Source organism: Caenorhabditis elegans, chromosome V, assembly GCF_000002985.6.
Source record: "Caenorhabditis elegans chromosome V".
In the NCBI taxonomy this organism is placed as follows: Eukaryota; Metazoa; Nematoda; class Chromadorea; order Rhabditida; family Rhabditidae; genus Caenorhabditis; species Caenorhabditis elegans.
In genome coordinates this window covers 8022206-8035105 of record NC_003283.11, presented here as the reverse complement: position 1 = coordinate 8035105, position 12900 = coordinate 8022206, and the positions used below count along the sequence as shown (strand labels likewise).

The window sequence follows — 12900 nt, the reverse complement described above, 5'->3', positions numbered from 1 at the left end:
AACTTCGGTTTTTATCTGAACCAATTTTTGAAAAATATATTAATTGATGAAACCATGCTGGCTTTAACAACACTAGAATTGAATAATAAACTGAAATTTTATTTATTTATTAAAAAAACATTTCAAAAATTAACAGAAAAAAACAAAATACAAAGGAAAACAATTCTAACAATCTCACTAATATCTATGACTACAAATAAATCTAACTTTGATTCAAAATTAGCTGTTTAATCCGTTCAGCTTCTTCTTTTGCATTTTCGACGACTTTTCTTGCATTTTCAGCTTTCCGTTTTGTTTTTGTTACATTTGATGGTTTGGAATTAGGATTCTCACAAATTGCTTCATACGATGCAATTCTTGCTTGAAACTGTTCCTGACGGGTTTTTGTCTTTTCCAGTTGTCGTTTGAGACTCAAAATGAACATTTCTTTACAGTCAGCATCGATTCTCATCCACAATTTTGCATCATGTCCTGGAACTGGGCAAGCCATGTGATCTTTTTTGATATCTTCATCAACTTCTCTGCACACTTTTTGCAATTCAAAACCACAAGTTTGTGTGACTTCGTCGGCTAATATTCGAAGTTCCGAAGGTGATGTGTCAGTTGGCGCCATTTCTAAAATACCAGAAAAGGTAATTCGTTGTGGAAGTTGCAGTGTTTGACGAGTAGATCGAATAGCAGCCATCATTGCAGTAATCAATTTCATAGCTTCTTCCAGTTCTTCATTTCTATGGAAAATAAAAAGCGATGGCTTGACGACGTCAAAGAGGATACTTCCAGTTTCTCGTTTGAAAATCCGTTCATAAATATATTCACTAACAAATGGCATAAAAGCATTGAGTTGAACTAGAGTCGGTTGTAGAACTCTTTGAAGTATAGATCTTGCTTCTCGAATTCTAGCAATATCATTATTCCATAAAGCTTTTTTGGTGGACTCCTGAAATCATTGAAGATTTAATATTACGAGATAGGAAAATAGTTTTACCAGATAAATATCACAAATATCCGAAGTTATGAACTTATGAAGTGTAGACAGAGCTAAATGGAGGGAAAACTTGTTCATGTGAGCATCGACAGTGGAAACTGTAGTCGAAAGTCTAGCCATAATCCATTCGTCCTGAAAAATAAACGTTTTGTGTTTAGATATATTTTAGATAATTGAATGTAAAAATTAATAAAATTTAGAAACAACTGTTATCTTATTTTATACTACTCACCACAAGTCGATCTGAATCAACATCCTTGATGACTTCACACTTTTCAGCAAGCTGATCGTAATATGCAGCCAAATTCCAAATTTTATTACAGAAGTGAAGACCTTCAATTGCAGCATTTGAAACATCGATTGGAATATCTGTTGATAGAACATCATACTTCAAAAGTGCAAAACGAAGTGCATCTGGTCCACATCTGGAGATTCCATTTGGGAATCTTTTCGTTAGATCTTTAACAGCATTATCGATTTCTTCCTTTTCATGAGCACTTGATTTCACTCTTTCAATCATTTTTTCAAATGTGATACCATCCAAAACGTCCAATGGATCAATTACGTTTCCCAGCGATTTACTCATTTTTCGGCCTTCATTATCTCGAACCAATCCATGTAAGACTACTTTTCCAAATGGTGTCTCTCCAGATGATAATTTCATATTTAAAGCTATCATTCGTGCAACCCAAAATCCAGAAATATCCCATCCTGTCTCCATAACATTCAACGAAGGCGTCTGAATTGGGGCACCTTCGAGCCATCCATTTTTGACGAGTGGAACCAATGCAGAACTGAACCAAGTATCAAGAACATCCGGATCCTGTTGCATTTTGTCACCAAGTTCTCGTCGAGCTTCTTCTTCGTCTGTAGTTACCATCCATTTCGATTGACTGAAATTAATCGTATTACTTTTAGTGAACAAGTTATCTGCTTACCCAGGAACATTATATGCTGGAATTCGGTGTCCCCACCAAAGTTGCCGGCTTAAACACCATGGTTCTTGATTTTCAAACCAGTCAGCCAATCTGTGTGATTGATATTCCGGAAACACTTCAATCTGCAAAATCATTGTTGTGTTGGTTTTTTACGGTGGTGTACTAAAATCTGTGACTGCTTTTTAGACCTCAAACTTATGAAAAATTTTTAGAACGTTTCCTTACAAAATTCGGCGGTTTGGATTTAAGATTCTCAGTTTTTTTTCCACATCTTCAAACGAATCTTTTTTTGCTGTAAAAAGTGTACCTTTCCGGATTTTATGGCATCAGCTGATCTGGCGAACATATCTTTGCAATCCAAAAACCATTGTTCTGTGAGTCTCGGCTCAATAATATCTCCAGTTCTAGAACAAATATTAACTTGTGCACCTTCATGTTTCATAAGTCCGTTGTAGTTTCCCAATTCTGACAATTTTTGAATCACTTTTTCTCTGGCTTCAAATCGATCCATTCCATCAAAATCTTCACCAGAATTTGTCATTTTTCCCTCAGCATCAATACATGCAAACTCTTCGATTGTATTCTGTCCAGCATTCAATATCCAACGATTCCAAATTTCGTAATCAAGAGCATCATGGGATGGTGTGATTTTTACAGCTCCCGTTCCTTTTTCCACGGAAACTGCTGAATCAGTAATTACGAAAAGTTTCCTTCCCGGTGTTACTGGAGACCAAACATGTTTTCCGTGGAACTTTGAATATCTATCATCTTCTGGATGAACTGCTACGGCCACATCCGCGAACAAAGTTTCTGGGCGAGTTGTTCCAACTTCAATGAATTCAGATTCAGAATCTACCAGATTGTATCTAATTACATGCATTTGACCGAACTTCACTCTTCTCCGTGTTCCACTTGACGACGATAAATTGATGTAACCATCAGATGGAACATCAATTCGATTTACTTCTTGACTCGATAATGTAGATGATAGTGTTGGACACCAATGAACTAATCGTTTGCCACGTGTAATCAAATCTTCTTGCTCAAGAATGCAAAAAGCTTTTGTGACGGCTTCGGAAAATTTTGAATCGAGAGTATAATATGATTGAGTCCAGTCGAGAGAAGCTCCCATTCGAGTCAATTGCTGTCGAATTTCAGATGAGCATTTTTCACCCCACAAATGGCATTCTTTCACAAACTCTTCGCGTGTCATCTCAAGTCGTCGCTTTCCATTTTTTGCCAATATTTTTTCCACGACTACTTGTGTGGCGATTCCTGCGTGATCAAATCCAGGAATCCATTCGGCCTGAAAACATAAAAATAAGCATCTTAATTTTTCGTGAAATTTTACTTTATTTCCCTGATTTCTCTGGTGTCGACAAATAGCATCTTCCACTGCAACTGTTAGAGCATGTCCCAAATGCAGTTTACCAGTTACGTTTGGCGGGGGTAAAACCATACGAAATAGACTGCCTGAAAAATATTTTTTTGCCTAGAACTATTATCAAGGAAATCTGACCATTCTTTCGATAATTTGCAGCGGCAAACTCTGTTCTTTGTTCAAAATTTTGTGTTACCTCGTCGATGTTAAAGGAGCTGAAAAAATTAGTTATTTTATTTTCTTAGTTTATCGTTTACCTACTACTTTCACGTGTAATAATTGTCGGTGAGTAAGCACATTGCCTTCTTGAACGATGAAAAAGTGCTAATCGATTCAATTTACCCATTTATTTCACCTGAAACCACAAACAATAATTTAAAAGAAAGAATGCGCTCAATCTGTTGAAAAATTAACGCTCGTCTGGACGAAGCAAATGCGCCCTGTCGCGAAACTAATTGGAGGGAAGATTAAAAAATATTTTTTTGTCAAACGAAACATTTCAGAAATTATTTTGCAATTCTATAATTGAAAATCAGATATCTTCGTGAAAAAACGTTATTTCCAGATGGTCTTCAAAAACATTGATTGACATTCGATAAAGTTTATTGATTGTTAGTGTGGGGAGAGGATACGAGCAATTTATATTTGGAGGGAATTGAAAATACATGCAATGATATCCGATATAATAAAATGCAGCAAAATAATTCAAGTTTAGTTTCAGAGCCTGCGAGAGATGGGGGGAGCGAGCGTGCTTTCTATATGACAGGAACATTGAGCTTATTATATTTACAAATTGCGCGCGTTATTATAGTTAGTATGGGACATAAAAACGTATGGCAATTTGACAAAATGTATAAATAGATGGGGAAGGAGGTGGTTATTCACCACAATTCAAGGTGCTTGGCAATGTCCATGGCAAGTTGATCAAGTCCAGGAATTGGAAGAGTTGTCTCGTTTCCAATCATCGGATTGTTGATAGACTTCAGAAGAATAGACTGAGCAGACTCCGAGTTGGCTTGGCAGGCAGCATCTGCAGCAGCAGAAGCAGCTGTGAGTGGAGACGAATCACTATCTTGAGACGGAGTTGATCCAGAGGAAGAATATCCCGAAACTCCTCCCGGTGTTGATTGTTTTCCAAGCATAGAGTATTGCATGTTCCCGGCTGCTCCAATAAGCATAGACTCAAACGGACTGATTGGACGAGTTGCCATATTCAGACTATCCAATGCGAAGAAAGTTGATGGATCCAACGGCCAGCTTGATGGTGGGCGATTCCCGGCTTCTGTAAAATTATTTTGAATTAATCATCAATATTCAATTTTCATACCCTCAGTCTCAAGTGGCTTCTTCGATGGCAACTCGTATCGTGGTCCACGAATGCTAACTGGGGTTGGACCCAATGGCATATTTGCTGCTGGCTCATCTGGTGTGCATGGCCTTGCAAACATATCAAATTGTTGAGGGCCGGCTGTAGAACGACCTCCATTCATGATATGATGCTCCATTTGATCGCGAAGGTCGGCCAAAGCATGACGTTGCGAAACCTGTTGAAGATTTGATTAAAGTGGAAAATTAAAAAGTTATCTTACCTCGAACAATTTATCGGCTCGAATGTATGCATTTGGTCCATTGTCCGGATGAATGAAAAGACAGCGTTTTCCATATGGGCACAACCCAGTAGTAGTGTACTTATCGCAGAGCTTCGTCCGGTACTTATTGTTTTGACGTGCCTCGATCCTGTAAAATATGTTGTGTAATCTTAATTCAATGTTCAAACCAACAGAGATGGACGAAGCTCCTCTTCGCCGTGAGCAAAACGACAGTTCTCCGCGAAAGCACATGTCTTCGACTCCAACCAAGCCTGACATATGACAGTCTTGTACGATTCCGGTTTTTGCATTCGGTGACGGCGTCTTGGATCAGCATGATATTGCAGTGGGAGAATAGCTTCCTGTGGAAGATTTTGAAGAGCTCTCATTTGCATCGAATGAATATGCTCGTTTCTGAGAAGATAAAATTTAAGAAACAGTCCATTTATCCTATAGAATTACTCAGCAATCTCCTTGAGAAGCTGCTCCTTGACAGCCATCAGGTTAGCGGTCTCGGAAAGCAAATCGTCGATATGAGAAATCGGTTTTTGCTGTTCTTCCGGAACAGTCTCCATCATATCGGGATGCGATGGTTCAACACTCGACTCTGTACGAGCCCTTAAAAAAGAAAATTAAAATTGAGAAACTATGATAAAAGTGGCTCACTCATTATTCTGGATAACATTTTCCTTGAGCATATCCATTATTTCGTTAGTAGTGCAGGGGAAATGGGTGGTTAGTGATTAGGCGTGGGGTGCTCGGTTAATTGATTCCCTGAAATTTAAAGAAATTTTAAAAATGGTAAGATTCCGCGAGCAATGAATAACAACCGTCTAAAGAATGAAAGAAATAAGTTTTTAACGAGAAAAAACGAATGCGCCAAAACGGTATAAAATTATTGTTTTAAGCGACGTAATTCAGAAATAAGCTCTTTTAAAATTCAAATAAACGGGCCAAAATCCTTCTGAATGAAATAAATGAATGAACAGAACCAAATGTTGTTGAACAAAAGAAAACTGAAGAAAACCATCTCTGTCCCAAAATTTCGAAACAAAAAGTCAATGTTTGGCGGCAATGCGCGCTAAATAAGATCAAATAATTATTTTTTAATACTTAAGTTTAGAATTAAGTCTGAAATTTATGGTTGAATCAAAGTCAAAAAACTTGCAAGAAAATGTTGCCAATTTTCACCAATGACTACGGTCACACTCGTTTGAGATGTGCACTCCCCGCTGCTGCGCCTTTAAAGGTTACTGTAACTAATAATTTTTTTTTAGCAAGCATGGAAATTGTGTAATTGTCTGAAAAAGTAACTCATAAACAGCGAATAACTAGATTTTCTCGACTAAAAAATTTTCAACAACACTGTCTGACCAAAATCTAGCTGTAAAAGAACATTACTTTGCAAATATACTTGCTGGAAGGTATTCGAATTTTTATTCAATATTTACATGTATATTTGATTTATTGTAAGTTCATTGTATTCCTATTAAAATCACTTGTGCATTCCATAATTTGACGCCTGGGAATAAACATTTTGGTCGAAAACTAGCGGTGTTCCATTGGACTCAACAACATCCATCAACTTTGACTTTTTTGCTTTTTCCAAGAAGAAACTGTTTGTTGTGTCGATGAACTTGCATGGACGCATTCCATTTCTAAAATATTATCATTTTTCCACAGTCCTTTGTCAAAAAATCACTCACTCAATAGCCATTTTAGCAGCTCCAATCTCCAACTTCTCTCCAAGATTTTTACCACGATGCCCCTAAAAACAGATTTGAAAATATTCAATTTGAAAATAGTAAAACTCACATCAAAGACATGCAAATGAGCAAGTGCTCCGTGAGTTTCTGAAGAAATGAATCCAACAAGTTCGTCGCCTTTACGAACGCAGAGCGATGGGAACCGTCGAAGTTTTTCTCTGAAAAAAATTCCTATTTTTCCATGTAACTGTTGTTTTACGATTTCTCGATTTTGTGAGAAAATGATATAAATCTAGTACTGTTGGTTTTTAATTTCCTGATCCAAAAACTCACTCTACTAATTTTGCATTTGGTGTGATAGATGATCCTACAATCTTCATAACATCATTTGTTGATTCAGGTATATCAATTGAGTATCCATCAGGTAATGTTGTATCACCATAATTTCTATATTTGAAAATTTGACTTTCATTCATTGCAAAAAAGTGTGTTGATTTGTTTTGCACCTCTGCATTAATATTGTTTTTCTTCATGTACTTTTCAATCTAAAATCAAACGTTTCTTATCTATTAACCTTTGTTCTGTTTTCATTGTGTATTACCGCTTTAGTGTAACATTTCTCGGCTACAGTTGATGGAGCATTGGAGCCAGCAAACAATCCATTTGTTTTACAGAATTCATCAAAAACCGCCAGAAAGTCTTCTTCTCGAAACTTTCCATCGTGTGTCAGAATTTGACGGTCTCTGAAAAGGTGCGAAGGTCAATTTCGAATTGAAAAAAAGAGATAGCAAAAGGTGGGAAAAGGTCTTTAGTGATACTGAAAAATGTTTTTGAAAATGAAGAAAAACTGGTTTAGGAATGGATTGTCATGGAAATGTTTGATCTTATCAAATATTACGGTCGAATCGGAAAAACATGAGTGAAGATACGGAAAAATGTAGTCAGCCATGGACATTTAAAACGGAATTCACTTTTTTTTCAAAGTGAACAAAGTTTAGGGTCGCGTGTACCTACTTATAAAGTAATTGTCCCATGTATTGAAAGTTCATGTTTTTGTAGTTTGAAACGGGAGGAAATGGCAAAGTTGTTGGCAAGTCAAATACATTCTCTACATTGAAAATTTCAAGTTGCTTTCTAACCTTACTTATCTAGGTTTATGCGGGCATATATACAAACTTCGTACAGTAACTCGTTCGTTTTCGAAAATTTTTGGGTTTTGGTAAAAAGAATTTAAATTTTGTAGAAATTTTATATATCTACAGTATTCTTCTCCCTATTTTCCTCGAATTTTCAGTTTAAGTTGGTTAGCGGTACGTTAGAAACCAAGTAAACCAATACACATTCCGCAAAAAAAAAGTAACTCGTCTGAATATTTTAATTTGAAAAATAGTTTTTATCTAGGCAGGCGGTAAGCCTGTTTTATAGGCACCTATATTTGTATCAAAATAAATGGAACACATTTGAATTTGGATTACCTGTTCAGTTTTCTATACAAAAAAATTTAGAATTACCCTAATAAATTTACTAAACAGTCTGATCGAAATTTCTGAATCTGAACTGTATACGCACTACTTCACTTCAATAAACTAACCTTTCATACAGACTTGTCATATTTGCAAGCCAATAAGTAGTTCCATTAACATTTTTTGAAAATAAAGAAGTTTTTGTAGCTGGGAAAGTACCATTAATCTCAAATTGAATTGGATGATAAACGAATAATTGACGTGGTTTTCTGAAGTTCTCAACGACAGTCTTCAGAGCCTTTTGAGTTGTGTATGCTTTCATAGTAGATGCCATTGTGGTTGTTTAAGAGTTTACCCATCTTCTATTATTCTCTTTTTATACCTAGATCCCTGTCATACTGGCTCTTACAAAATGTCCTTATGTCGTTGCCAACACACCCATCGCTCCGCCCATTTCGAAGAGGACGTATTCTTACACGTGGGACACAGAGATAACTGCAAAATCGCACGTGTGCGGGAAAGATAGACATGGTATGGGAAGAGGAGGAAAATGAAAGATAGAAACCAATAACATGATAAAGAAAATCTTTCGAGGATGATGAAACCAAAAAAATTGGAAATTTAATGAAACAACATTGTTTTGAAACGATTAGGAATGAGTACGAAGTTTGATCTTGATTTGAATAGATGTATATTAAAAATAAAGTATTTATCATAAACTTTTTTAAAACATTGTTCTAAGTAACAATGTACATATTTGAAATTAGAGTACTGTAGCGTTAGAAGTATGCAATGCGGTTTGCATACTAAAAGTTTTATTATGATATTCGGACATTTTGGCACCATAGGAGTAGTTTTTCACACCTTCCCCGCTGGCGCTACTCCGCATTGAAATGTATATAATTAAAGAAAACCTACATTAGTTTTGATTAAGGAACAGACACCAAACACCTGAATCTTTGCAGACATGAAAATATCAACAAAGTTTCAAATATCAACATTTTCACAAATATTACAAGTTGAGAGTTTCTATAACCACTCATTCGTTAATAAATTTTTATTATTGGGTTTTATAATATAAACGAATCCACTAGTTTTCAGCAGCATTTTCAAATTAGAGACTTGAACCGAGAATATCCTCTTGCATTTTTTCAATGGAAATTCAAAATCATATATGAATTTTAATAAACGTGTACAATTTCCAGCATAAAACATTAAATGTGACTTTGTTTTCTCGTTTTTTAAATTAAATCTTCAATTGTTCTGTTTTATTTTGCAAGAAATAATATAACTTTGTGGTAAAAAATTAGTTATTTTTCCAATCGGACCACCAGTTTTGAATCTCAAGAAAATTATTTTGATAGCTATTTAATTGCCCATAAAACCCGTCCAAACTGTTTTGAAATCTCTGATCACCGGCCTCTTGTATTACCTCATAAATTGAAATCAAATCTTTGAACCTCTGTGAACAAGTCTCCATTTTCAAATACTCAAATCTTTGATGACTTCAATGGTCAGTCTCTCTTGTATTGTAAATCAATCACGTTTCGTGGGAATTATCGGTCTTTTGTACAATCTTACATCAGCGTGCAAATAAGTCATCGTCATCTTCATCATCTGATGGAAAAGAAAGACTAAACACTTTTGAAGATTGTTTTGTTGACTTTTTTCATATTGTCACGTAAACTGATGTAACTCTTTTCCCGATTGAATACATTAAGTTGGCATATTTTGTAGTGCAAAATGATCACATCTCATCATTAGATAGCAGATCTCCTTTTGATATTAGACAGTTCAACGATTGTCTTGTGATCTTTTAACAGAAAAAAACTATGGGTACAGTCTTAACGATACCACGAGGGATGATTACTATGTCTCACAAAACAATTTGTAGAATAAAAACAATTTATAATGGGGTTATTTTTTCTTGAGAACTGATGCATAATTAAAATTCGAATACTTTTTACATAATTATGTGAAAAAAATAAATATCACAAAGGAATGGAGAAAACTAACCTTAAGTTGCTGCAATTTCAGGATCGACGCATGAACTACGGTCACCGTCTTCGAACGCGATTTGTACGCAGGTGTGGTGTTTGCGGAATGTGGATTTACGGGGCACTTTATTGAACGCGCAAACTATTTTTACTTTATTTTTCCTACGTTTTAAGCAAATTTGAATCGAATTCTCAATTTCATGTTAAAAATTAATTCGTTAAAATTGTGCCGTGTGCTTCAACAAAGTTTTGCGTCATCAGAATGTATCAGCCACCCTTCATCTTCAAATGAAAGTAAGTTGTTTCATCAACAATTTTTATTTTAAAAAAAACCAATTATTCCAGATGTGAAACCGATATCAAATCTTCCCTATGTAGATTATATTAAAAAGAAGTATCCAGAAAAATTAGAGAAAATGAATGAACAAGTAGCTGAGCTGAATTCTCAAAGAAAAGAGTGCAAAAATACGAAAGTTCTCAGTTTTATCAAAGATTTAAATTCTTTAATACTGAACAAAAATGCCGTAGAACTGATACCTGTTGGTTCGATGGTTACCAACTTTGTGAACAAACAATCGGACTTTGATTTTGTATTCTTTCCAAAAAGAGACGACCAACGGCATCGATTTCTGCGTGATTTTCATCAAAATCCAAGTTTCAAACAGTAAGTTTTGAGAATATGCATATGATTTTTAAGTTTTGAATTTCAGAAACTTCATGTCCGTATTTGCGAAATTAATCGAACGAGAGAGTGCTAAACTTGGAGAACCTGTGGAAAAAATTGTAGAACTGCCTAGAATGAGGGTTCCGTTAATAATTGTCAGATATATTTCCGGATTGAGTATTGACGTGCAGTTTCCCGAAGAAAATTATCACGCAATACGAAATACGCATTTGATGAAAATGTACAAATTGGTAGCGTTTTTTTTTAAAATTAGAATTTAAGATGTTCCAATAATTAATTGTTTCAGTGCGATCACCGATTCACACTCTTATTCCTGTGGCTTCGAGCAATCTGTGACAAGTTAGAAGTTCGGAACAGCAAATATGGACTTCTCTCATCATATCATCTTCTTCTTTTAGTTGTTCATTTTCTTCAAAGTGAACAGGCACTTTCTCCGTGGCCAGTTCTCCCTGTCCTCGCCAAAACTCATCCGAATCTCGTTACCTCTGAAATTCCAATTTCAAAAGTGGCAGAGCTCATCAAATCAGAAAATCCATGTTTGAGTGAGTTGAATTATAAGCTTTTTAGGTTGAATAACATTTAATTTCAGGTGATTTCTCTTGGACTTCTCACAACAAGATGGCAATCAGTGAATTAATTATTCGATTCGTTGACTACTACAATCACTTCAATGCGGCCAAAGAAGCGATCTACATCGAGAAAGGATTAGCTTTAAAACGCAAACAAGTATTCGGAGAAGTACGACTTCAATTGATTGATCCATATTCTCCCGTCTCTGTTTGCCGTTCACATCACGCAAGCTCCGCTTTCTTTGCTGCTATTCAATTTATGCGAAAACAGTTTAAAAACGGTAAATTCTCATATTAACCTGAAATTTCTCAAAATGAAAATTTTGCTTGCAGGGCAAATGCTCGCGAGTCTACCTGAAGTTCCAGAAGCTTCACAGTTCCATGGGGAAAATCACTTCTCGTCGTGGAAACTCCAAATGAACGACAAAGTAATTATCTAATCGTCACTTTTATCCATTTTCCTTGTTTTCCTGTGTTTTTTTTTCAATACCGGTAATTTATTAGAATTTTAGAAAATACATTATTTATAGTTTCTTGTTATTTTCACAATTTTGATTTCTTGTTCTTCTGTTTCTCCATAAATTGCTGTGCTCCCTTTATACTTTCAGCGAGCACTTTTGTACTCCCGAATTCGTATTCAAAACTCTCATGCTCCGTGTGTTCTAACGAGTAATACGTGGATTCTCTATCAGCCAGCATGCATATTTCCGGATGAGAAGCAATAAGTTTTCCGAGTTTCACTGCCTCCTCAACAGCTTTTCCTTCATCCGAGATTCTATTGACAAGTCCCCATTGAAGAGCTTCTTGTGCTCCAACTTCCCGTCCAGTCAGTATCATATCCAGTGCTCTTCCCAATCCGATAACACGTGGTAACCGAACTGTTCCGCCATCAATCAATGGAACACCAACTCGTCTACAAAAGACACCAAACTTGGCAGAAGGAGAAGAAACACGTAAATCAGCCATCAGACTCAGTTCTAGACCACCTGCAACTGCAAATCCTTCAATTGCAGCAATCAACGGTTTCTTGATTTTCATGATTGATGGTCCCTTTAAAGAATTAATGTATAAGAATAGAAACTTAAAACAATTGTACCATATATCTGTACTTGTCACAAAAATCTTCCGAAACTTCTTGATGTTCAGCTTTTGAAACAGACTCCAGATCATATCCAGCGCAAAAAGTACCACCTTCTCCGTATAGGACAGCAGTTTTCATTGTTGAATCTTCATTGAACTTTTCAAATGCATCAATCAGTTGTAGTGCAGTTGCATGATTCACACAGTTCTTCTTGTTAGCTCTGTTAATTCCAATCAAAAAAACAGGACCATCCTGACGAGTTTTCACTGAAAAATTTGACTTTGTAAAGTATTTGAATAGTTTGAGTTAAAAAATTACCAAATTGGTTTGTAGACATTGATATGGCAGTTGAAAATAATCGTTTTGCAAGTTTACTTGACATATCAGAGACTACAGTGTGGCAGAAGAATGGTGCATTAGAAAATTAGAAAACGTATCTTTTGGTAATCAATAATATCTTTCCCTTTCTGCGTCTCTTCTTTCAGGTTCTACCTAGAAATAATCCA

The 12900-nt window shown here is 35.7% G+C and overlaps 5 protein-coding genes and 1 non-coding gene across 7 annotated transcripts; 2 read left to right on the top strand and 4 right to left on the bottom strand.

Annotated features, from left to right (window-relative positions):
* Window positions 1–80: 80 nt before the first annotated feature.
* Window positions 81–3695, bottom strand: vars-1 (valine--tRNA ligase). Its single transcript, NM_072669.6, has 8 exons — window positions 3562–3695; window positions 3443–3519; window positions 3275–3396; window positions 2231–3229; window positions 1924–2045; window positions 1218–1878; window positions 986–1117; window positions 81–937 (listed from the first exon to the last, which is right to left on the bottom strand). Exons 1-8 carry the CDS (start codon window positions 3648–3650, stop codon window positions 203–205), a joined length of 2937 nt encoding a protein of 978 aa, NP_505070.3. The 5' UTR covers window positions 3651–3695; the 3' UTR covers window positions 81–202.
* A 196-nt stretch (window positions 3696–3891) lies between these two features.
* On the bottom strand, window positions 3892–5667 carry oma-2 (CCCH-type zinc finger protein oma-2). The gene is made up of 6 exons (NM_072668.9): window positions 5560–5667; window positions 5356–5511; window positions 5086–5307; window positions 4894–5041; window positions 4632–4848; window positions 3892–4586 (listed from the first exon to the last, which is right to left on the bottom strand). Exons 1-6 carry the CDS (start codon window positions 5595–5597, stop codon window positions 4186–4188), a joined length of 1182 nt encoding a protein of 393 aa, NP_505069.1. The 5' UTR covers window positions 5598–5667; the 3' UTR covers window positions 3892–4185.
* Window positions 5668–6316: 649 nt separating this feature from the next.
* F43H9.4 (Glycine N-acyltransferase-like protein) lies at window positions 6317–8415 on the bottom strand. The gene is made up of 6 exons (NM_072667.9): window positions 8191–8415; window positions 7201–7342; window positions 6933–7144; window positions 6709–6817; window positions 6600–6661; window positions 6317–6551 (listed from the first exon to the last, which is right to left on the bottom strand). Exons 1-6 carry the CDS (start codon window positions 8394–8396, stop codon window positions 6389–6391), a joined length of 894 nt encoding a protein of 297 aa, NP_505068.1. The 5' UTR covers window positions 8397–8415; the 3' UTR covers window positions 6317–6388.
* A 17-nt stretch (window positions 8416–8432) lies between these two features.
* Window positions 8433–8581, top strand: F43H9.5. The gene has a single exon (NR_069054.1). It is a non-coding gene; the product is annotated as an Unclassified non-coding RNA F43H9.5 (non-coding RNA).
* A 1584-nt stretch (window positions 8582–10165) lies between these two features.
* Window positions 10166–11911, top strand: F43H9.3 (Poly(A) RNA polymerase mitochondrial-like central palm domain-containing protein). The gene is made up of 6 exons (NM_072666.8): window positions 10166–10353; window positions 10405–10723; window positions 10770–10974; window positions 11031–11286; window positions 11334–11594; window positions 11647–11911. The coding sequence occupies exons 1-6, from the start codon at window positions 10260–10262 to the stop codon at window positions 11751–11753; spliced, it is 1242 nt and encodes a 413-aa protein (NP_505067.1). The 5' UTR covers window positions 10166–10259; the 3' UTR covers window positions 11754–11911.
* Window positions 11789–12889, bottom strand: ech-3 (Enoyl-CoA hydratase; the record flags this gene model as incomplete). Of its 2 annotated transcripts, NM_072665.7 has the most annotated exons (3): window positions 11789–12363; window positions 12410–12660; window positions 12713–12889. In NM_072665.7, the coding sequence occupies 3 exons, from the start codon at window positions 12729–12731 to the stop codon at window positions 11857–11859; spliced, it is 777 nt and encodes a 258-aa protein (NP_505066.1). The 2 variants fall into 2 exon arrangements, with proteins under 2 accessions (NP_505066.1, NP_001309646.1); NM_001322576.3 differs by lacking the exon at window positions 12713–12889 and having other exon boundaries at window positions 11857–12363; window positions 12410–12532.
* Window positions 12890–12900: the final 11 nt, after the last annotated feature.